The following is a 24,844-nucleotide window of genomic DNA, read 5'->3' on the forward strand; positions in this document are numbered from 1 at the left end:
TACAGAACCCATAACATCAGTGTAATAGTGCTTACCGGCACGTCGATTCTCCGGCCGATCTGCGTGGATAGCTGAGATTGGCAACCTTCGGTGTTATTTATAACGCTTTCTCAGGGGTACCGAACCCATAACATCAGTGTAATAGTGCTTACCGGTGCGTCGATGCTCCTGTCGACCTGCGAGGCCTGCCGCTGCTGTCCCATCATGTCCTTCATAGGGAACACGTTCACGGGACTGCGGCTGATCTTGCCCTCCGACACGCACACAGTTAGCTGGAATAACACCACCGTTTATACACCACAAAAGTATTAGTCCCAAACTAAAATACTTTCTACCTACTACAAAACTACAGCGTAACTTTAACTACCATCACCAACCGTCAGAGTTAACTAGGACTACGTACGCTATCAGCGTAGGCTTCAAGCGTGTATTTAGGTACGGTAAAACGGGGTGGCTTTAGGAAATTCGGGGTTACTTTGATAGTTTTAAAATGGCTACAAAATTACCATTATTCATTATTTACTGAAACTGTTGGTGTAACTAGTTAGATTAATATCTATTGATAGTCACCTACTGTAAAAAATCCTGCATAAAAATATATTATGGCTTATAAACTGAAATTTCAAAGTCGCCCCTACATTTCAAAGCCACCTCGCTTTACGGTACCACGAGCTGTATAATTGCATGAACAGTAGGTACATTGGTATATAAATGAACTAATTCATACACTGACCATGCAATTTTGCGGCTAGGTGTACATTCATTATTAAAACTAACTTACATAATTTTTTGACGATTATCGCTCGACAGGACTCGTGGACATTAGTATTATGGTCTGTTCGGAAAGAGAAGAGTCGTGGAATACGGGCCCCATACATTTCACGACTCTTCTCTTTCCGCACAGACTAGGATTTTAATTATATTCTACTTGTACCTCAATGTTTTTCAACCTTTTTCATGACCCCCTTGACATAAAAAAAACTTTCTCGCGATCTTGTTACCTGTTTTCTACTTAGGCTTTGCGAGCCTTTTTGATATACATCGCCGACTAAGCAGGAGCAACGAATTCAATCGATCGATCTAATGTCGTGATATCAAAAATCGGATGCGATTTGTTGCAATGCCAGTCCCTTATCAGAGTAATATTGAACTTACGGAAAGCACGACATGCATGATGACGTGGAAAGCGACAAAGGCCGCCAGCACGAACACGCTCCACGGAGGCAGCTCTGCCTTCTGAAGATACACCGCCAGGAAGATTGTTGCAACTGTAACGGGAAAAGTAGTGTAGGTCAGTGGTCGGAAAATCAAGCCTCATGAGCCGCTTGCGACAACCTAGAGATACAATACTGACTATTCGGGACACCCAACAAATTAGCATGAATCTATATTTCCATAATAGATAAAAAGATCTCTCGAATTTGAAAAATTGTATAATTTTACCATATGAATTGAAATATGTGACTGGTATTAACAACTCTATATATAATTTCCGCCAGAAGTAGTAAATGAATGAATGAATTCAAACCATTTTTAATTGGAACAGAGATGCATTTATTCTGTTTCGTTCGATTTCACATCAAAAGAAATTCAACCATATTTCCTTCACTATTGACCTCAAATTCAACTGGCAAGTTTTTTGTGTGATGGGTTTAAGGAGTATAAGGTCTCAGGTAGGATATTAACTAAAATAAACTTACTGCCTAAAATGTGCGCGGCGTTGCCAAATAGCCAGTGCACCCAGTTGAAGATAGGTCTCTTCTTAGTTCCAGGGTGTGGCCTGAAGTAAGCACCTGCAAAGAGAACAAAAACACTTATATTATATTGCGTTGGATTGAGTTTTAATTATAAATATTTAATGTATTTACAATTAGGCGACGCCGATTTTTGACTTTCGCTTGTATTGTTAACAGGTTTCAAGGTTAATAAAACAGCCTACACATCTGTAGCCTACATAGTCCTAGGATCGGATCAGGATCGGATGAAATCAAAGATCGCCTCAACTAATACAAAATGGACACCCGCACACTTTAATCTTTAGTAAGGGATATCTGCAAAAATAAGTACCTAGTATAAAATTATGCAACTCGGTAAGGTGCATTGGGATAATTTCAAAGCGGGGTAATTTTGAAAATTGCTTATCTAAAATCTACTCTACTAGTACACGACTACTAGAGAGAGCTCTTATCTAGTAGATTAGAAGCAATTTCCTCGTGGCGTTACATTTTACGAGTAAAATTTCAACTAAATATGTTTGAATATATTAATAACGGGTCACTCACGTATTTGAAGTCGAAAAAAGCTCGACATGTTTCACTCGTACCGAAGAGTGTCATCAGGAGCTTGCGTTGACGGTGACGGACCGGCGCAGACTGCGGGCCGCAGCCCTCCGCGCCCGATGACGAAACATGTCGAGTGTTTTTCGACTTAAAATACGTGAGTGACCCGTTATTAATATATTTAATATGTCTGTGTCTCACGGAAGTTAAGTATGTTTGGTTTGGACCTCACGCTCTTCATAAACGTTTCCTACTTTAACAGGCTTGGTATATTACTAACCGATGGGCTGTATAAAGCACAGCACAACTGTAACGATGCCGGTGATAGCGTGAGGGTTGTCTCCCGTAGTGGACCAGCCGCCGGCCTCTACTAGGATCAGGATGAAGCCGGTCACGGTCAGCAGCCACGTCAGCACCATCAGCATTCGGTGGTACTGTTGACAAAACATGAAGTAGAAGGTATTTATCCATATTTAGAAACCGGACGACGCAGCCAGAGAAGGATCCCAACAAGGTGGATCCCAATAAAATTGTAGGGTATCGTTTGGATAAGGGTAGAACCCTACCGGTGTTATGGATATCCCTGGGGGACACCAATGTCAAGCAGTTGATGTCTTTCGGCTGATATGATGATGATAATAACCGCCAGGCTTCGCCGCTGTTATTAAACAGAGTTTCAAAGTGAAGTCATTATAACATCATATTTTCATAGAAATTTGACACTTATTATAACATTCCAAATGCCATGCAGAATTAGCTTGGCCTGAATCTAACTAATAAACGTAGTGAAAGTGACAGTACTCACGGCGAACCAAATGTCCTTTCCACCTAGCTGCTTTCCGACCCACGTCTGTCTGAAATACCTGTAACAAAAATAATACAAAAAAATACTATGGTCCTCCGAACCGGATGTCTTAATCCTGGATCATGGTTAAAATATGAAAAAAAAAACCATTTTCAATAATTGTCAAAATACAGTAGGTAGGTAAATACAGTAGTAGTTATTAGGCTTTTAAATAGGTAAGCCCGCAATAATTAAGCTATTTGGATACTTTGTCACTGGTCGAGGGTGAGGGTGTCGTTTTAACAGTGAATAATCCTGTATTTGTTTCAAACTTCTTGTCAATACAGTGACTCCTTGTACCCTTGTATTTTGAGGCGCAAGCGTGTGGTGTCCTGGTGTCCGCTTAAAAAAACTTACCGTGCCAGTAAAATGCCGAGTGAAGCGCTTCCCAGCCAGGCGGCGATCATGAAGCTCCCGTGCAACTTGAGCAGCAGCTTGGAGGCTCCCGCGGCTGCACCCACACTTGAAAGGGCGAGTGGCTCGCCCGTCGACTCGTACGCGAGGCTGTGGAAGCCTACTCGCTCGGCGTCTGTAGGCAGAACAATAGGTAGGTACATGTTGTTAGGTCATGCCATTAGCATTAAGGATGACTCACGTTAGACCGGGCCGGAGCTTCCGGCGCTTACTTTTCTATGACATGACAGGTGATCACGTGATGCTTTCCATAGTAAACACACGGCCCGGTCTGACGTGAGTCATCCTTTACTCTCCATAGAGGACGTGACGTAGGTTCAATACACTGGAAAACTTTTATTTTTATTAAGTAAGTATAATAGGAGAGTTCAAAGGTCAAATTTGAAACCTAAACTAGCTCCGTTGCCAATTGCTGTTCGTGTTTCTTCCTTTTCCAATTAGGCTATTTTTCTGAGTTAACAAAACTCTTAAAACAGTGTTAGAAGAAATATTGTAAATACTTGAAGACTATTAGTCTGGACCAACATTCCTTTATTACCCAAAAAGCAGAATTACCTTTCATACTATCTCCAGAAACCACCATTAAGTTGTACTTCGTCGTAGCCAAATTGAACGTCTGTCCCATAACTTTAGATTCCACATCTCTCGTGAACTTGCAATACAGCTTCCCATCGATCACAGAAGACTCTAAAAGCTGAACAATTTCCTGAGGCGAGTCAGATCTTCGCACGTATGGCTCCGCTTTAGGGTAAGTCCAGGATGTGAAGAGACTGACTCTTCCGTTGTCGTTTCTGACGCATTCCATGGCACTGTCGTCTCCCATCTTGTTGTCCATGCTCAGAGCAGCAGCGACGTATTTAGGGTTGTCCGTTCCCTGGATCTCGAAGGTGTATTTGTCGCCAGCGACGAAGATGGCCACGACGGCCTTGCAGTTGCCGGCGTTGAGGCAGTTCTGGGGCACGCCGTAGCAGAGCTTAGTGTCGGCACAACCCTGGTAGATGGCGTCGAGTTGGATAGGAACTGCTTTTGGCTGGAATAGAGATTAAGAAACAATAAAATTACTCCCGCTAATAACTCAGGCAACGGTTTCTTTTAGTCTCCAGATTGTTAAACACACTAAAAACACACACCAAATACAAAAACACCAAATACAAAAACACTTTGAACTTTGAACACTTTGTTAGTTAATAAATTGGTTCCACTTGACCATAATGTTTAATTATAATGAATAATGGGAACCGTTTCGTTTCGCATAACTTGTAATTAGATGCAATTATTGTAGAAGACATAGAAAGATTAGAAAACCGCTGTATATTTAAGTTACCTTAGACTCCATAACGACAGGAGGAGCCACAGTGGTCCTCTGAGGGGTAGCAGGCACAGCCGTAGTGGTGATCACGGTGTCTGGAGTTACCACTTCAACCACTGCCGATTCCACATTCTTCCAGAAGGTCGCGTAGCTTTGTGCTACTGTTGCTCTGAAATAAAACATATTTTTTGTATAACGTGAAGATCTCGCCAAAATAATTCTATTGATATTCGAAAATATCCATTACAAGTTTAGAGAACTAGACCCTGGCCAAGCGACAAAGGTTTACAGGGAACACCAATCGAAACTTACAATTATATAATTTCGTTCGGATCTGTCATCCCGGTACATTTTTATTTCCCATTGGCATTTGTCGATAAACCATTGTCATATTTAGTGACTACGGCTATAGTCATTGCATGCAAGAATCTTATGCTCGTTACGTTAGATTAGATACCGACAGGTACTAATCGCTACCGAAACGCCTCAACAACTTTTTTCACTGTTAAGTCATTACGAGTAACAGGCGTGACTATTGTAGTTCACGGTTATATCACTTGCCAAGGTCTGGGTCTTTCAACCTTGATTCTCGAGCGGTTTGCGAATTTTGTGTGGAATTCTTCGGTTCCGCGTTTGGGTAAAACAAAGCGGCATGTGGAATTCAACTCAAGCAGAAGTACCTACTGCCTTGTCGTTTCTACTATTTTGAGATATGCTATCAACCAGCACTGGTAATGCCCAAAAGCTCCTGCTGTACCAGTTAGTGTAATAAAAATAAGATTACGCTTTCATCTAATATTTCTACGCTCGATTGGGTAAAGCAATTTACAATTTGTGGTTGTTCCTACTGTCAGTCGGCAACGAAATTGTAAATTGCTTTACCCAATAGAGCGTAGAAATATTCGATGAAAGCACCAGCAGGAAAAATCACCTACTCTCAGCATAGTAAAATCTCCCTAAGAACTATCACTGTTTCCTCGCCACCATATGTACTAAGCACATTCTCGATAAGTAAGTAAACCAATAGAAGCTTGATCTAAAGTCGTGAAAGTCTTTACACTTGAGCGCAAGTGATTTTCTGCTTCCACGAAAATAATTATTTTACCTGAACTCGATTCCTCCAAGGAAGTCAGTGGGCGCTTGCCACAAGAAAGTCTGCGCAGGCTTGTCCTTAGGGTTAGAGTGTGTTACAGTGTCGTTGTCGCCGCGGCAGCTGATGATCTGCGTGTCCTCGGGATCAGGGACTGTCAGGAACTTGCCCACGATAGTGTCAGGGTTCTGAAAAGAGGACGAATTATTAAGAATAAAGGGAATCCGGTATTTTTTTTTTATAAAGAACTACGAAACTATGCATAAATTGCATAATCGCACCTGCGGGCCTAGCCAAGATAACAATCGTTTGCAGAAAACGAAACGAAACGCTATTGTCTCTCTATCACTCTTATTCCATATTAGTGTGATAGACTGATAGAGACAGATAGCGTTTAATTTCGTTTCTCTGCGAACGATTGTTATCTTGGCTAGGCCCCCTGATAAGAAGATAATTTCATTTCTTACCTATGCATACTTAATGTGTACAAGTCGCACATAAATTAGTTTTTGCTAATAAGCCAAAAAGCTGTGATAGCTTATGATTATTGCAAATGTGGTTACTAGGATCCGATATCATAGACTGTTTATCAAGTTGAAGTTGGAAGTTGAAGTTGGAGTTGGATAATTTATGGAAAAACCTAATATTGATAAATGATAATAGGTAATGGTAATGATATACCTGCACTTGTCTAGCCTGCAGTATGAATCCACCAATAGGCACGGGCGCGCCAGGCTGGCTGCCAATCGTGACGCTGAGCTTGTCTCCTTGTCGGACTTGGGACGATGACGTCACTACCACATAGGGTGGCACGGAGGTCTGGGGCTCGATGTCGGGATGCCGTGGGAGTTGGTCTACGCATGACTGAAATAAAAATAATATAAAATTTAGAAGTAGGTAATAAAATTAAATTATCTGGCGACAATTGACAATCTTTACATATTCAATATAGATTGTGACGACCGCTTTTATAAGTGCGAGGCAAAGAGAATAGATTGTAATGCGGAGTTTACATATATATTTGGTGCAAAGTCACCTTTTAGGTGTTAAGTAATAGGTAACACTACCTACCTGTCAAGTTGACTGACATAAATCAAAATCTCTATGTTTGATTTTAGTTACCAGTAATATATATATAAGTTACTCTATGTTAGTTACTTTTACATTATTATCAGCGTTAATTCGTTCTTGATGGTTTGGAATGAATATTACAAATACAATTCACACCAATTAGCCTGACATAACTGACAGTTCACGTTAACACAATTAACTGATATAAAAGTCAAGCCCTACCCCAGGAGGCGCTCCAGAACCATGTTGTTCAGAAGACTGCACCAGCAGCATCAGCGCCAGCGCCAGCAGACCCCTGTTCCTTTTCCGAGGTAGCATCTTTCACTCTCTGCAAAGAAAAAAGGTAATGAGCACAGAAAAAAATAAAATTACTAACTTGATGGCTATAATCTTTATAATATTTGTTTTAACTTTTAGCTCGCTTTTGCAAGCGCGCAAAGGAGCATAGGTACAGTACTTTTTGAACTCAGCACACACTTTACGTTTGTAAGCTTTTTTTATGAGCGCGTTTCGAGAGCTTATTGATTGAAAAATGTGTGATCGTAAATCAATACAATCTAAAAGTCGCACAAGTATAGTTTAATACGTTTCCATTTTACAATTGTGGACTGTTCTCCGAAATAATTTTGTATCCTCGACCTAGCATGGTGTATAAGGTTCTATCAACTGAGAACTGAGCTATTAGTTTGCAAACCGTTACTAAAAATACTAGCTGCAAGTAATACAGATTTGCAAGGTGCGTAACGTTCCCAAAAAGTTGAAAAAAGTTCTAAAACTTGTTTAAAAAAAACAAGAAAAAGGATGTTTACAATTTCCATGAGAATTTTAAAACTATGCGTCGGCCGACTCGGCATATCAATAATATCACATTTATTTATATACACTCATTCATCCGAAACTAACCATATTGCTAAAAAAATAATGAATAAAAACATAAATATTATGACGGGTTTCGATATGAACTCGTTTACATAATAACAATAGAATAGACAATCATGAGTGCGACTCGACTCCGTGACTGACGAACCGTGACGATTGATGGCTCCCATTCCATTAAAAGTGATGGTAACATTTTGTATATACGAAAACAACAGTTAGCACAAAATTAACATAATAGGCATATGTTGTCATTAAGACGAGTTTGACGACTTCATATTCTTAAGTTCTTCCTTATTTCCGCGGAAGAAGTTACGTTTACTTTTGTTATCCAAGAGTAGGTATAATTTTAAGTGAATTGAGGAGCTAAAATGAAAGACCTTTTTCGAACTGAAGGTCTCGAGATCGAATCGTTTATGTACGAAATGTCATTTTGATATTCAGTTATTTACCAGTCGCTTTTCGCCGAAAAGGAAAATATGCTTAGGTGCCCAATGCCCACAGAAAGATGCGCTTTCTGAGCATAATTATGCATTGTTAAATAAACTAGCCTAATAAGTTTTTTACGTATGAAGTTATGAAATTGCTTCAATAAGGACAGTGCTACATTAGCGACAGCATTCGCAGTTTAAATCGCAGTCGTGTTGCCAATTACTTAAGTTATCGTTCCATCGCAATAATGGTTTAACACGAAAGGTCCTCGAACTTTTGTACACTGGTTTATTCTTTATACTCGTTATTAACAATAGTTTTGCCTTTAATATTCGGTAGAGTATCGGCACCTATAACGGTGTCGTGACCTTTAACTTTCAATACAATTTGAAAATTGGTATAATTAATTAATAACTTTGACTCAAACTGAAGGTCGTGTATATTCGAATTTATGCCTGTGTCAATCATTTTCTTGAAACCATCACTTTTGTACGAAATATCTATTTGATTGAGTTTTTCCTTATCCTTTTTCCGAATCCTGGGAAGGGTTGTCGATCGAACCCTGGACTTGATTAAAGGGGCAACCAATTAAGCGCTAAAATTAACGCATAACAGTTTTTTACCGAAAACTATTTCCGGATCTTCGAGGTGATTTTTTCACCGAATGTGGATTATTTCACTAGCAAGAGTAGGTATTGTTTACCAATCTTACAACCGCTACTCTTCTGATACTTCTAAAAATGGTAGGATGTCAATTAATGGTGTCAATATGTCAAACCAAATCTCTACTCACTAAACATTTACAGACACATAAAAATGAAGCATTTGTAACCGACACTGGTGGAGTGCTTCTCATATAGATAGATGCTTAAGTTTCGAGAAACTCATCAGTACAAGCCCTTTCTGAATAAGTAATGTGTGACGGGGCAACCACCTATGTAACGGTTTCTTGTTATGTGCCTTGAAGGCAGGTGACAGGATATGACTCAGCAGAATCGTTCATAAGAGGGGGTAACCATGGCTGCTATACAAACACTTAATTTGAATGAGGGTTATACCTACATAAAAATTATAGGGGTATAGAGCGCGCGAAGCGGCATCGGCAAAACTTAGCAAACCGTGCGCTCGTCTTTTGGACGACTACCTCTTTGCTTTTGTACTGAATGTTTTTTTTTTAATGAGCTAAAATGTTTAGGTTAAGCTTTATTAATAAGGTTGTTTTCTGGGGAGGGATAGTGAAATGTACAATGAGTTATCAGTTCAGTGACGTCCATTGGAAGGCTTTTACCGAGGTATGAATATCAGGAGTTATGAATAAAAACACAAATTTTAAAATACCCAAAAGGGCGTGCATTTGATTCTTCGATTGTTCTTCGGTCCCTGAGCCAAAATCACTTATTATGTATTTAGGTAGATACCATTTTAAATTCGACAGTATAAGGGACATTTCATGAGGTGTCGTAGACAATTTCGTAGAATGCTCCAGAAATATGTGCATAATGATGACGTCTGGGGAACACGTTAAGGGCCGGCATAGACGGACTGCAGCCCGACTGCAACTTGCATGGGAACTGCACGCCGATGTTGGAGATGGCGTGCAGTTCCCATACAATGTGCAGTCGAGTTGCAGTCCGTCTGTATCGGCCCTAAGCGACACACGTGTAAGTACTGCATGATATGAACTACCACATATTTTGCGGGGAGGTCACGGTTCAGAGTGAAGGGACGACTTCCGTCTTAACCGGATGGCGACTTTTAAGGTCACATACGTTCCAATGACAACGTTTGGTCGTTTCGCAATATAAGTTTCATACATATATAGGCCTGTTTTTGAGGGGTTGACAATGACTTTTAATGATGAATTTTGGATCTTTTCTCACTCAGGTTACCTAAGCAACCTTTTATATTGGTTGCTTTTATATTGGTTCACACGTTTTTCCCGACATCGCTCTGCTACCTCGCTCTTTTCTAGTGAATCTTCCTAATTTGATTATTTTCTGTTAGGCGCTGTTAGGTATTCCAGCACTATCAACTTGACAAAAAATAAACATCTTATAATCTAAACAGCCTTTGTCCATTATGTGACCTCAAATAAGGTGTTTTATAAAACAAAATGCTACCCACGGCTTGACTTGACATTGCTCCGTCGTCTAAAGAATAGCGTTAATACTATAAAACTTAGTAAGGAGATACGGCTCTTTGTGAGTAAGGTTGTGGCAAGGTTGGCAAAATGACCTCTCGCTTCAATGGATGCATTATGATAAGCTTGATCGCAGGTGGCGATTAAGGTGCTTACATAAATGCCTTTGGGTTTTTGTTTTTATTTCAATTAGTATGTTTTTTTGCGTCTAGTAAAATAGTTACTTATATTTTTCTTCTTGTGTAAATTACCCTAATAAACATTTGATTCTGATAAGGTAAAAAAAGTTGCTGCAGGTTGTTATAAAAATATTTCTGTTGAGGTAATCCTACTTATATATTTTACTGCGATTGATTTAAAAGCAATAAAACCGGCGAATAAGATATTTGTTGATATAAATATAGATTTAATGCCATTAGAAATAAAACTTGGTATTAAATAAAACTCGCTATAACTACTCTTGAACACGTTATTAAAATTAAAACAATCGCGTGAAATCGATTAATATTAACATTGATTCATTGGTTATAATATAACTAAGAAAGAGCGCTTAAAACACTCAAAACAAACCGAAAGTGGTTTAAAATACGCGAGTTACGTGTTAAGTTAATTAACTTTTTATTGCGCAACACGGTTAAGCAGTTGGGTGTTTTTAGTTAAGTTTGTCAATTGTTTTCCTCAATCGTTCACTAGACGGAACCGGAACGGGTGTCAATTTGTCAAGTCACTGGGCAAGCCTTGACGGGGAATAAAGTCACAAATGACGTTACTTACAAAGTGAGTAATAATAGGACGTGAATATAATATGTAAGTACGTATTGATTACGTTACTGTACATAACATAACTGGTCCTAAGTTTCAAGAATTGTAGAGTCATTGTTTAGTCAGCAGCAGAAGTTGTTAAACGGGCGAGGTGCTCAAAATGGCGGCTACGCGCATTTAAACACCTCTGGAGTTGCAGGCGTCCATAGGCTACCGTGACTGCTTAACATCAGGCGGGTCGTATGCTTGTTTGCCACCGACGTGGTATAAAAAAAATGAACGAAACACGACTTTGTTGTAGAAAATAAGAGCATTATTAGTCAGAGAGTAATTTTGGCCAATTCGCACACTTACGCAGCGTCTTGCGTAAGCGAACAACTCGCGAACGCGAAGCGAAGCGGCGCGGCGGGCCCACGGCGTTCGCGTTCGCAACGAGATCGCCCACGTAGGACACTTCTATATGTATCAAAGGATTGATTCACCCTGCGCCGCATCGCATCGCTTCGCGTTCGCGTGTTGTTCGCCTACGTAGTACGCTGCGTTAGACACGTCGTCTGCTGACTGTTCAAACTTTAGTGCACCAGCACTAAGGCTGGACTAGGCGGTGTATTATATTACAAAAGTCTACGGCTAAGCACGACGCACGATTTAAATTTTTGCAACACGATTTTAGAATCGTGCTGTAAATGCTGTAATACATATTTTTTTGTCGTATATGCGCGCACTGACATATAAACACATACGTTGCATTTCTGCGACAAAATTATCGCACGATCAAAAATCGTAGTGCGGTTGGTCTAAGAATGTATCTAGGATTTTCCAGTAATCATAAAATGCTCAAAAAAGCTGGATGTAATTATGAGTAGGTAATCAATAACTTCCGAATATAATAGGTAAGTCACAAGTAGGTGTGACGTGTGGACCTACTTGTTCGAACTTCGAGAACGTTGGGTTGTGTAATAAAAACTTATTTTTAAAATGGCAATGAGTCCAGCCAACGACGAAACTAATGAGTCATTCAAAGTAATACGTTATACTTACATATTCGTTAGAGTATTAAGAATGTGAGTTTAATGTGACGGGTATAACACGAATGGAGATGCCAGACTTATACCTACTTTTAATATTGGGCCAACTTGGGCCAATCTGAGGGACGCAGCTATGCGTTAGAGGGAGAAAGTGATATTGCTATCTCATTCCACCGCATAGCTGCGTCCCTCAGATTGGCCCAAGTTGGCCCAATATGTGGACTCGGCATTAGATGTATAGCGCTACATTTCTGAACTATTTCGGCCAAACATTATAAAGATATATAAAAAATAGGTACCGGTCGGTCTTTAATTCAATTAGCTTATATTTTAATATGTTAAGCAACAAAATGCGTGCGTGCATAACCCGAACGGTGCATTCGCGACACTGAGTTTTCCAGTTCCAGAACGTTCCAGTTCCCCAGGGACTATTTATAAGTTTTACGTTAGACACCAATGCCGGCAATGTCATTCTCTCAGCTGAGCCTTTGGAGCTCAGGTAGCCTTTACGACTTTATCTCTTCTCGTCACACGATTTTCGGCATCCTCTTTTGTGTGAGACGTAGCAAAGTATAGCATGTAATGTAATCGCATTACAAAATGCAAATTGGATAAAGTGTAACGCTTAACTTCTCCTAGTCTAGTAACTATTATTTATTTACAATAACGGTTTACACCAATTACACTTGCAGTTTTTGTAATATTAACACATATACACAAGTAGCAGTGTAGAAGTTATGAGCTCTTTCACTTATTCATAGTCTCACAGTAAGCGAGACACCGGGACGCTCGCTTAGACCAGGAATCAGTAAATATATCTACTTCATCTACTTGTAGATCGTTACATTGAAGCTACTCTGGCATTTTCCTTGCGCCATGGTTCATGGTGATTAGATACAAACTAGGGCACGAATGCCAAGACGTGGCAAGCGGGTCACGACGTTCGATTACCTTAACTGGTTCAGGCAAAGATTATTAATTCAAAGGATTTCAATTAACTTGCTTTAATTTTGTGCTATAAATTAAGATTCTTAGAGATCTCAGCATGTACAAGGGTAAAAACTATGACGGGTTTGACGGGCCACAAATTACAATATCGTTGTGCGGCAACAAATTTCAAAATCAAGTTGTTCCTGTCTCACGTTATATAACATGTTACAACAGCCAATGTGGGAGCACCATTACCGATATCTAATGCCCTGACCGTACATCCGTCTCATGGTAATAATATATAAAGCTCTACCGGCTTGACCCCTAATATAAACTGCCCCTTAAACCGGCAATAAAACCTTCCAAACCATGTCCGAGGTACCCTCAAATTTAATTATCATGTTTATTACTTCTCCGGCCGTTCTAACGGTTAACCGCCGGTTACGCGTTAATCTGGTTATGATCGGTTGTGTCATTAGGGCTAATTAACTGTTAACTTTACTATCACCTTTGTATGTTGTCACTTTAACATAATTGCGTGTACTTAACGTGTTTATGGAGGATCTAATCAAGATAAGGGGGTGTTTTAAAATGGAAAGTTAATTTAGGGATATTCCCCTAGAATTAAAGGAGTCCTTGGGCCACGGGCACGGGGCCTACCCTCATCCCTCGTTTCCAGAAAATCCTTGGAGCTCGAGAACTAAATATTATCCTTTTGCAGTAGCGTTGGGACATGTAACAATCCCCATTCACACTTGAAATGGATTATATCACGTCATTAATTAAAATCCCGACGGGTGGAGCCCTTTCCAGCGCTCGTGGTTAACGGATAGACAGGTAGAGGTTTAAATTGTTAATTGAATTTCATGCGTAAGCGCCATCGACAATAAGGTCCCTTTTCATAGAAAATGCCCCATATAACATTTAATAACGGCCAATGTGGGTACACCATGACATTTCATAATATACATATAACGACAATAACATGAGATCCTTAACGGCTTTCATATAGGTATTATTTTCACTGTGACAAGACAAGTAGCGGTACCAGTGGTACCACGAGTTGACCCTTGACGTTTACGTTAGCGACGCGTAAGCTCGATTGCAGTCTTTGGGGCATTCCATTCCACCAATAGGTCAAAATAAATTGTAAAGCGGGTCAAAATTATTTTCGTTGTCTTGCTTCCGACCACTCTGTCACATTTCTATTTTTGTCTTTTATCAAATAAATAGAAAAAAAATTGAGTGTTATTGCATATTTTTCTAGCTGTAGATTTTAATAACTTGAGAAAAAATAAAAAAATAAAATTTACCCCATACAAAATGCTCCACTCCGTCACATTTTTTGGGGACAAAAAACAAGACAACGAAAAGAATTTTGACCCAACCTTTATATATAAAGTGAAAAAATCTATAGGATATATCGTTGCATTTAAAGCTAAGTTATCAAATATACAATAGGATATATGTTACGATTATTAGTTTTATCGACGAGTAGAATAGCGTCATTTCCTTCTATGTAATTTCAAGCAATTAGGAGGTTTTTTTCTTAAAAACGTAATCATGACGAAGCGTTTCTTTATGTCGTTATAACTTATCGATTCCATTGTGGTTACCACAAGCAAAAAGTTTTGGAATGAATTTAAATTGTAACTTTGTGGCGTCCCGCGTCCTGGGGGCTGATTTTTAGAGTTCCGTACCCAAATGGTAAAAACTGGACCCTAATACTACTATATAGTTTTAAGTCATAATGTATTGTTTGTCCATATTTTCGTTAGTCATAATTTGTTTTTTCACAGAAACGCGTAACTTTACAGAATTGCCATAAAACAAACCTAACCTAACCTATCTGTAGGATAACCTGAGGAAAATCCTGAAAGTTAACGGTTTCGGAATTATGACTAATGATAATATGACAATCATTACATAAAGACGGGTGTGTCACCCGTTGACCACGAACGCTGTAAAGAGTTCGAAACGTCGGGATGTATTATAAATTCAATATACGCGATATAATCCGTTTTCATAGTTTTATTTCATGAGTAACTATCGCGGTAACCGAAGACAATATTTCAATAATTATGTCAAACAAAGGGACCCCTACTAAGACTCCACTGTCCATCTGTCTGTCACCAGGCTGTATCTCGTAAACCGTGATAGCTAGACAGTTGAAATTTTCACAGATGATGTATTTCTGTTGCCGCTATAACAACAAATACTAAAAAGTACGGAACCCTCGGTGGGCGAGTCCGAGTCGCACTTGTCCGGTTTTTGAATTTAAAGTGCTAAACGGAAATGCTGTTTTTGAAATACAAGTGATAGAAATTGTCATCAACGCCATGTCAAAAATTGCAAGTAGGTAAACAACTCGTAAAATATATCAAGTCGTGGCGTGTTGGGCACGAAATATATTGACTTTATATCAAGTCAATGGCGGCGAAAAGGTTAAGTACCTAGGTATAAGTATTTGTATTTGCTTCGGTCTATGAATAAACAAATGAATGACTATGAGTAATTATAAAAACAAAAGAATAAAACTATTTATAAAATATTAATCACCTTAATAGTATAATTACTGTTACGAGATGAGGAATGAATTCAATGAATAGTCGATAATACAATTGAGCACGCATGGATTCGTCATAGCGTTTTTCTTGGTGTCATTTGTCGTCGTTTAGTGCCATTGTGTGGGGTTGTGTAATCGCGATGGCGGATTGTATTAGGTCAGGGTATTATAGTTTGCAGGGTTTGAAGCGTTTGCATCAAATCCAGTAGTTCTGATTTTTTGCAGACTTGTTTATGATGTTGGCTCGATGAATAATCCAAGTTTAAGACCTCGAGCGCCGAACGCAACTTTTCAACTTTTTTTTAAAGATTTGGGCGATAAGCCAAAAGGACTAGTTTTTGAGAGTAAATACCTTCTCAAGACGTTATTAAAGGAGACTAAAAAGGAGTTATATCTATCTTTGGTTGTAGTATTTCATAAGTTTCATAACAAAGCAACATTATGGTTAAACCGGTAATAAAGTTGTGTCAACAAACATATCAATTCCAGTCAGGTACCTAACTAATAATTAGAATTCAACCAAGACAAGTACACTATAACGGGGAAATCCAAGCAAGATGTTTTCCTGCATCATAATTTAGAGTATATATTTAGACTCGCCCACTTGGTCAACCCACTTGCTACATACCCCCAGTCTAATAAGTTCTGAGTATAAAAAGTGACATTACTTTACTACTTATTTGGTTTGTTATGTGACGTCATAATGGTTAAATTGATACAATATAAAATAACTATTTCAAATTTTAGGTATCTACGTCAAGCGGTCTCTGAGAAACGTGATCCCATAAGTGTTCCGTTTATCAAAACAAAGTTTTGCACGGAACACTAAAAAACAGGTCAAGTGCGAGTAGGACTCGCGCACCGAGGGTTCCGTACTTTTTAGTATTTGTTGTTATAGCAGCAACAGAAATACATCATCTGTGAAAATTTCAACTGTCTAGCTATCACGTTTCATGAGATACAGCGTGGTGACAGACAGACAGACTGACAGACGCACAGACGGACAGCGGAGTCTTAGTAATAGGGTCCCGTTTTTACCCTTTGGGTACGGAACCCTAAAAACAAGTTGATCTTATGAGTTTCATAACCCTTTGAACGACAAGCCTCTCGTGCGCGTCGCGTAATCGTGAACCTTGTCACAACGCACGAAGGTTGATTTTATTACGCGCGTCAGTTGACGTCTTTGGCGGTCAAAGGGATAAGGTGTAAAAATACTTTATATAGTTACATTTACGTGCTATTTATTACTTATAATTCTGCAAAATAACTGAGTCCTAGCGGAAAATCCCAACCGCAATATCATTTATTTTAAATTTATTTCACGTCATATTTGCAAGTACTTCCTAATTATCATTACCGGGTGAACGGACGAAACAATGATTCATGGAGTCTCGCCGCAGCGGCAGCGCAGACCGACCGTGACTACCTTTACGCACATGAAAATGATTCAATCATCGTCTCGCCCAAATGACGATTGGAACAAGGAAAATACGCGGTTCCTGTGTCTGGTTCCTGTATCTATTGACTAAAATAGAACTTCATCATCATAAACAATTAAAACAATTAAGGCGCATAATTATATTGCTGTCGTGTCCAATCAACTTCGATCTTCTTCTCGAAATTGAAATCGAAATTTGCCAATGTCAAGTGATTTGAAGTCTGCACCTGAGGACAGAGGACAACACAAACATATACCGACACCCACACATACATGAAAGCACTGCACGTTTTGTTATAGCTGAGCAAAACAAAGGTGAGTAATTAGTGCAGATGTAGACGACACAAACATTATACTAATCTGTTAATCGTCTTCAATGATCAATAAACTAAAAATAGGCCGTCAAAATATCTACCGTTCCGTAAAAAAGAGATGTCTCTATGTGTAGAACAATTTGACTGTTACATATTATTTTGAACACGAACTGTAGAGATATATCTCTATTTAGAAAAGTATTGCAGGGTAAATGTTATTGGAGCGTTGTTTCATCCGCTGATGCTGCTATTAGCTAGCCATACACGCACGGATTTGCCCGTCGGATCTGCGTGAAAGATGTGTCTGGCGGACACATCCGTCAATGTGTGGCGAGAAATAGACACAGATTTGTCCGCCGGATGCCCGTCCGCTGCCCATCTGTGTCTATTTGTCGCCACACATTGACGGATGTGTGCGCCAGACACATATCTTTCAGGCAGATCCGACGGGCAAATCCGTGCGTGTATGGCTAGCTATAATTGATGCTGCTGGCTGTAAATACATGCACATGCAAACGATAAATTCGTCATCGGAGCGTCTCCGTCCATGACGGTGAAAGTTTGGTCATTCATTAAACAATTACCGAGACACTCCATGATATGATTACTTTCAGTGTATGTTAATTGTTAACAAGTGCGCTTTCATGTTCAAGTTGCGTCTTTCTTAAACGTCATCGCTGGGCAGTAACTGTGAACCATTTTGTTCGTTCGCTTGTTTGCCTTTCCATTGCTCTTGCATATTTGAGCGAGAAAAAACGCAAATAGACGAAATTTCGACTTTCCATGTTCGCGGTACAGGGGGCCTTGTATGTGTTTACTGTTTAGCACGAGTTGGCGACACGTTTGGCATACAGAAGTATGCGTTGGATAACCGGTAGAAAGTCGATGTCTTCAAGCGCAGCGAGAAATGAGCCTTATTGATTATGTGATAACAATTACGTATGCAAATGCGAATATTCAATGATCTGAGTAGTTACGTATTGTTATTTTGACGAGTTCAAAGTGAATTGTTTACATAGTGAATTTAAGTTAATGCACACTTTTCCTTATGGAATTGCATTAAAATTGTATCAGCATTGATGCCATTGATATCAAAGAAATACACAATTAGATCGAATCAAAATCGGAACCAAAACGCCGTTAGGTAGGTGTCCTCGCAAGTTTCTTGTAGGTATGTAAAATCAAATTTGGTCCACATTTTTTAGACATTTGATAAATTTGAGTCATATTATTTGCGGTAGCGGGCACGTTTTAACCACTGACTATTATTTTGGTAAATATAACACACAGGTGCGTACACTCGAAACAATATCGCTGTCTGTCAAAACAATAACAAAATTCCAATTGTAGAATTCAAGGAAAACGATGTAAAATCGTAAACATATCATGCAATCTTAGTCCATTTACTTTGCCATTCCAAAAGGCCCCATCGCCCTCATCTCTGCAGTCATGACTCATCTACACGGTAACCCTATCTATGTATATGCGACTTTTTTCGACTTACTCAGCATGCGGGACTGCTTAGTGCTTACACTGGGAAAACCAGGTGCAAGTGAGAAAGGGAGGTGTTTGTCGACTTGAGATGCCTGGGAACGGGTCCATAAGTTCCGTAACCCCGCGTCATGTATCAGTACGGTCTGCTTACACTCGGAAAACCAGGTGCAAGCGAGAAAGAGAGGTGTTTGTCGACTCGAGATGCCTGGGAACTGGTCCGTAACCATACATGCGTAGTACTATCGTGGTAACTGTTTGACTATACATAGATCCTATTGCAAAGGTTTAAGGTCCATCGAAGGTCAGTTAAGCATGTTGCTGTGAGTACTGTCGTGGTCATTGTTAACTGATCGTACTTGAACCTTATTGCAAATGAGGTAAGGTTTATCATTTAAATAAGGGTGATTTAGTGCACCGACGGAACTGGTTTCAGAGCATTTGCAAAAAACTGATAGAGAGTGCACATAGCGATCTCTGTAGGTACCTACCCCTAGTGTAAATTTCATACGATGGCGTGACGTGACCGCGTTTGCGTTAAATTTTGTATGTGGTTTTGAGTTTACAAAACGTTCCTGCTTGGCGCGTTGTTCAAAATTCCACTTCCTCCTCCCTTCCTTCCTTCGGTCGTGTTTTAATTTATCGCCACTTGTTGCGAATTTCCTATTTTTCGCACTCGTATCGTAATGTACTACCCACTACTGTATGTACTCGTATTGACTAGGCCAGATAGTGAAGTTATAACTTTTTACATCGCAACTTTTATAATAAGTATAACATTTGTGTATCTATACGTTAAAAATCACAAACCATACATTTAAATAGATAACAAACACCCTCGATTATAAAAACAGATCACTTTGTATGGATATGCGATAAAAATGAGCCGTTTTCATTGATATCGAGTGTAGAATAAAGTTCCCATTAATTACAGGGAACTGATGACCGCAGCAGCAACCTTGTTTGCCTTGAACCGGCGTCTTCATAGCGGGAATTAGGGTTGTCACTCCACGGTATTTTCAAATTTAAGAGAGAATCTTAGGTTGGTGTAGTTCCTACCACACTTTTCTCTTCAATGCAAGTTCCTTCATCTCCTGGTATGACTGTGGCGTCTCCCCTAGTCAATAAATATTAGTACATATTTATAAAAAAAACTACTAGGACAGTGTTTTGTTGCTTTTGTCACATTTTTTTGGAAATAGATCGGTATTTTTTTTTATTTTTGCGCATTAGCATGCTGGAGCAGGCGTAAAATTTTAATTCATAATTCCTAGTCGGTAAAGTTATTCATCATAACATAATTGATATTACTGAGAGGAATGAACGCAGCACAAGAATATGAGTAATATAAAAGAATAATTGATGGATGATAATATTTTTTATAAGAAACTTCGTGTAGTGGCAACCCTAGTGGTGACCTATCGCTCTGCGCATTGTTGTGATGCTATTAGAGTAAATTATTCATTGTTCTTTTTTACGTTACAATGCTGTTGCCATTAACAAGTCTTGCTTTATTTGACAGTTAAATAATATGTAGAAATATTACACAAATAGCACGACAAAAAACTTTCACGGCGAGGTGATTCATGTCATGTGAAATGTTTAAATATACATTCTATATTTTTCGAGTTAAACAGCTGTACTCAAAAGACGTAGGTAGGTTTTTTATAAATCTTAACTCAAGTACTTACATAAGTCGCTCCGAAAAAAAAAAACATAAAATATCATAAATCATATGGAAAAATATAGAAATACGTTTATCACATTTTTTATTTATTTTCGAATTGAAAAATTTCTTTTATTTCTTACATTTTTCAGAAACTTCCTAGCACTAACCTAATTTTTTTTTAAATCCACATTTTGCACAACAGTTTGTTGCATAATTTTAAATAAAAGAAATGGGTAAGTGTACTTATACATTTCAAGTGAGCTTAATTAACCGATTAGAATATTCAGAGCGCACTAGCACAAATATTGTTTAAATAATTATAAATATATGTATATACCTACTTACATGTAAAAAAAGGCAACATTTTCAATTCCACAACAATTAAGTACACGTCATAATTATAGAAGAATGATGGATTACTCGAACATTATCTAACATCTAATAGGACCAAGTTATGGCGGCAACATTTGAGTTTTTTGTCGAAATAGAACGTGGGAGATTTCCGGGTTACTAGTGGAATATTAGTCATATCATAAACCAAAACTGCCAAAACCACGAATAAGTTATATAGGTATAAATAATAATAATACGGTACGGTTTTATCTTTATTAGTCCCTTCCATAGCAATCTAATTTGCCCTTTGATGAAACCTTTACGTAAGTCCGGCTCTTAAGGGTCCTAGTTTCTTTCACAGCACCGATATATTTCGGTTTGATGAAATCTTAAAGTTTTATTTATTAGTATTTAAGCGAGTTAAGCACCCATATTACTTCCTAAACTTCAGCAAACAACCAATTTAAACTAACCACTATATAATCACCACAACAAAGCCACACTCTAAACTGTTAATGTCTCCAATGACCCTTACAATAATTACCATTTATTCTTACAACTTTATCTTTGCGTGTGAACAAATCTCGAACTAACTATATCTCATACGAATTTCTTAGGTATCTCGAGCACTAGCGCTACCTATAACGGCAAGTGTATGTTGGTAAACGTTTTTATGACACCGGTGCTAACTTTACCAGCGGCTTGTGAGTGGCCTTGCTGTTTTAACTGGCTGTATGTAAGTTACTTACATAAGTAGTTCAAATTATTGGGAAATTAACGTTAGTGTAACCTGTTGAATTGTTCGACATACGTGTGCCGGATATAATGACAAAATGAATTAATGTCACATATGTATATTTGTTACAGGCCCATATAGTAACATGTATTAATTACTTAATATTCACTTAAATTATGAGACTTACAAGTGTGTTTTTCGTGTGGACGGGTATTTATTATTTGAACTCATTTTAACTGCTATAATATTTATCAGTTTCTAATATCGCATAAACATATATACATATACCAATACCCTGTTTAATACATTCTTGTAAAAAGTTTATTAGGTTTAAATTTATATTAAATTTTTCATGTCTAATTAATAGTGACTTAAATTATCAATATGATTTACCTACATTATTTTTAATCACAGATGCATAGGATACCTATTTCTTATTATATGTTTATCTTTGCAAATGCGAATATTGCACATGATTTAGATTTTTAAGACATAAAAAAGTCTATTAATTCAAAAAAATCCTGACATTTCGTGTTCTTTCCGCATTCTTAACAAAAGGCAAAAATTCCTAACATCTGGTACCCTACTCCTATGGGATATATGTCACTGCCGGAGTAATTTACTCAACCTCGGTCAAACTTGAACTTTATTAGTTTTTTAAGTACACGTTGTAGGGAGGACTATTTTCTTTAATTAAAAAAATTGCAATGTTGTTAGCAGATAATTAGTGCGAAATTATTACGCATTTTGCAATACCCGTCCCACACGTCTATACAACCAGCCACCCATCAGTCAGCACACACAATGCATTGTCTATCGCTTCCCATGAACATCACATACCTACACTACGTAATGCAGCACGCAGCTCGGCCGTCTTCCTAGAAATGATAGCATCTAAGAGTTCTTAAATCAAAATCACAGGGGTCTAATGACATCCCGACTTATAGAAAAGAATAGAATAAATTGTATTCAGGACGTTTAAACAGCAAAAATGTAATAAACATGGTTTGTATTCAGCTTGGTATTATGGTACTTAAGTACTTTTTGGATACCTTGACGCTGGTCTTCAGTGGAAGCCCTTCCAAAAAACCCAACATAGCGATTAGTTAGAAGCAGTAGGTACTACTAGGTACGTAGGTACCTATATTAATAGTTTAGTAGTTTGATGAAATATTTTGAAATTACCAAGTGCCAAAGAGAATTTTCAAAAATTGCAAAATTTCCCATGAAATGTTCTCGGTATATTTGCACGTCTATTTATTATTTTATTATTTATTTATTTAAAAAAATACAGAGTATTTTTACAATAATCTGAACGGGAACTTTTCAACTGGAAATTCACATAAATATTGTCATGAAAGATTCCGGAAATTTTGAGAATGTTCTGCTACTTGCAGAATGGCTAATATGTAATGACAAATTCGATGAATGGGATGTTTTAAAAGCATATAAATAATAAATATAAGCTTCTTGAAATTAAGTGTTAAACACTGTTATTATTACTTTAGACGACATACCAAACAATGATATTGTCGCAATCTCAACCTGTATCATGCGACCAAAACGTCGTAAGCGCCGTAAAATTCATGGCGCTTACGCGTACCTATAGATCGCGAGATTCACGCTCCGCTTCTATGGTTTGATGCCAACGGCAGTAACTTATGGCGCAAAATACTGGCTCTCTATGCCGGTTCTATACGTTAGCACATTAGTAATAATAGTTCAATGCTGTTACTACAATTAGCTGGTGATTAATTCGAGTCTAAAACTTGTAGTTGATAAATTTCACTTTTCATTACTTACATAAGTAGACATTGCGTTGATATTATTTATTAATCATAATCTTGTTTTACCAGTTCTAAATTCGGGTCACAAAACTGGAAGGACAGGTATTGCGACGATCAAATATTATCATTGTCCCAAGTACCTATTGTATAGTCCATTAAAGCCATTCCATCGGTTTGCCCCTATCACTGTCACATTTTGCAAGAAAGAACGGCAAAGACAATGCGCGCCAAGTGTCAATTTTGATCGAATTTTGTCGATTTTTATTTATTTTAAATTAAACGTTGCCTTACAATATCGAAATTCGAAAGCTGTCAAATTACTATTTAAGTTAAGATTGTTTTTTGTTTTTTTTTTGTTTATAGTCACATAATAAATAATCGAGTAAAGTTTGATTAAAAGTGCGAATTAGAGGTTATGTTGGGAATTAATTGTATCGAGCGAAGTGTCATAATTCTTGTATCGGAAGCTGTATAAATGTATGGCTCCGCCAATTAAAAAAAAATTAAAAAACTGAAACGACTGTAAAATTTTATATTTAATCACTTACATTTCCGGGCAAGCATTTTTGCCCAAGCTGACGTAGATTTGCATTAATTTCTTTCAGCTATGATCTGAACAGTATATTTTTATTGCTAACAAGCGTTTGTAGATTATTTAGAATACCCTGTCCGCTTATAACTACGTTTGTAGATTATTTAGAATACCCTGTCCGCTTAACTACGTTTGTAGATTATTTAGATTACCCTGTCCGCTTAACTACGTTTGTAGATTATTTAGATTACCCTGTCCGCTTAACTACATTTGTAGCAACTCAGTGAATACAGGAGTAGAATATCTTTGATGCGGATAGGATTAAGATAAAATATCTTGAGATAAAATTCTGTACATGTATATTTAAGAAGTTTAAGCACTAATTACAAGCTGAAAAGGAGACCTTCGCTCTCGCTCGGCCAATTAATAGCCTTTTCGATGCATTCATTGCTTTCATAGATAGTATATATCAGGAAATTACCTATTATAGTCACTTACCTAAGTACATTTATGTGTCAGAAATGTTTCAAATTTTTTATATTTATGTCGTTCTTTCATAAATCAGATTCTGTTTTCATTTTTCTCGTTATAAAAAATGTTATTTGGGCTCGAGATAATATGCAGGTAATTTGTGTGGCACGGACAAGAATGCGCAGCACGCTGTCATTGCACTTGCAGCATTGTTCGCCAAAACTGTGTCATTGACATGTCGAATCGCTCCTACAACTAGGGTTGACACTCAAACGTTGGGTTGGTTAAAAAGTCGTGGAACGTTTATGATTTGCGAGGATCTGTGGAAATGT

At 38.1% G+C, this 24,844-nt stretch overlaps 1 protein-coding gene across 3 annotated transcripts in view; it reads right to left on the minus strand.

Annotated features, from left to right (window-relative positions):
- The window catches only part of LOC134753900 (putative ferric-chelate reductase 1 homolog), a 30,971-nt gene that overhangs the window by 2,676 nt on the left and 3,451 nt on the right, over window positions 1-24,844 (minus strand). For 2 of the 3 annotated variants that reach the window (XM_063689872.1, XM_063689867.1), the window contains exons 2-12: window positions 7,230-7,335; window positions 6,618-6,800; window positions 5,952-6,124; window positions 4,862-5,015; window positions 4,093-4,567; window positions 3,481-3,652; window positions 3,085-3,142; window positions 2,560-2,713; window positions 1,701-1,793; window positions 1,156-1,268; window positions 153-272 (exon numbers count right to left, since the gene is read on the minus strand). In XM_063689872.1, coding sequence (XP_063545942.1) covers window positions 153-272; window positions 1,156-1,268; window positions 1,701-1,793; window positions 2,560-2,713; window positions 3,085-3,142; window positions 3,481-3,652; window positions 4,093-4,567; window positions 4,862-5,015; window positions 5,952-6,124; window positions 6,618-6,800; window positions 7,230-7,325 — 1,791 coding nt within the window. In that variant the 5' untranslated portion in view covers window positions 7,326-7,335. The remainder of the gene's footprint in view (window positions 1-152; window positions 273-1,155; window positions 1,269-1,700; window positions 1,794-2,559; window positions 2,714-3,084; window positions 3,143-3,480; window positions 3,653-4,092; window positions 4,568-4,861; window positions 5,016-5,951; window positions 6,125-6,617; window positions 6,801-7,229; window positions 7,336-24,844) is intronic. The other variant, XM_063689880.1, reaches the window with a different exon arrangement.

The sequence above is a fragment of the Cydia strobilella genome, chromosome 2 (genome assembly GCF_947568885.1).
Source record: "Cydia strobilella chromosome 2, ilCydStro3.1, whole genome shotgun sequence".
In the NCBI taxonomy this organism is placed as follows: Eukaryota; Metazoa; Arthropoda; class Insecta; order Lepidoptera; family Tortricidae; genus Cydia; species Cydia strobilella.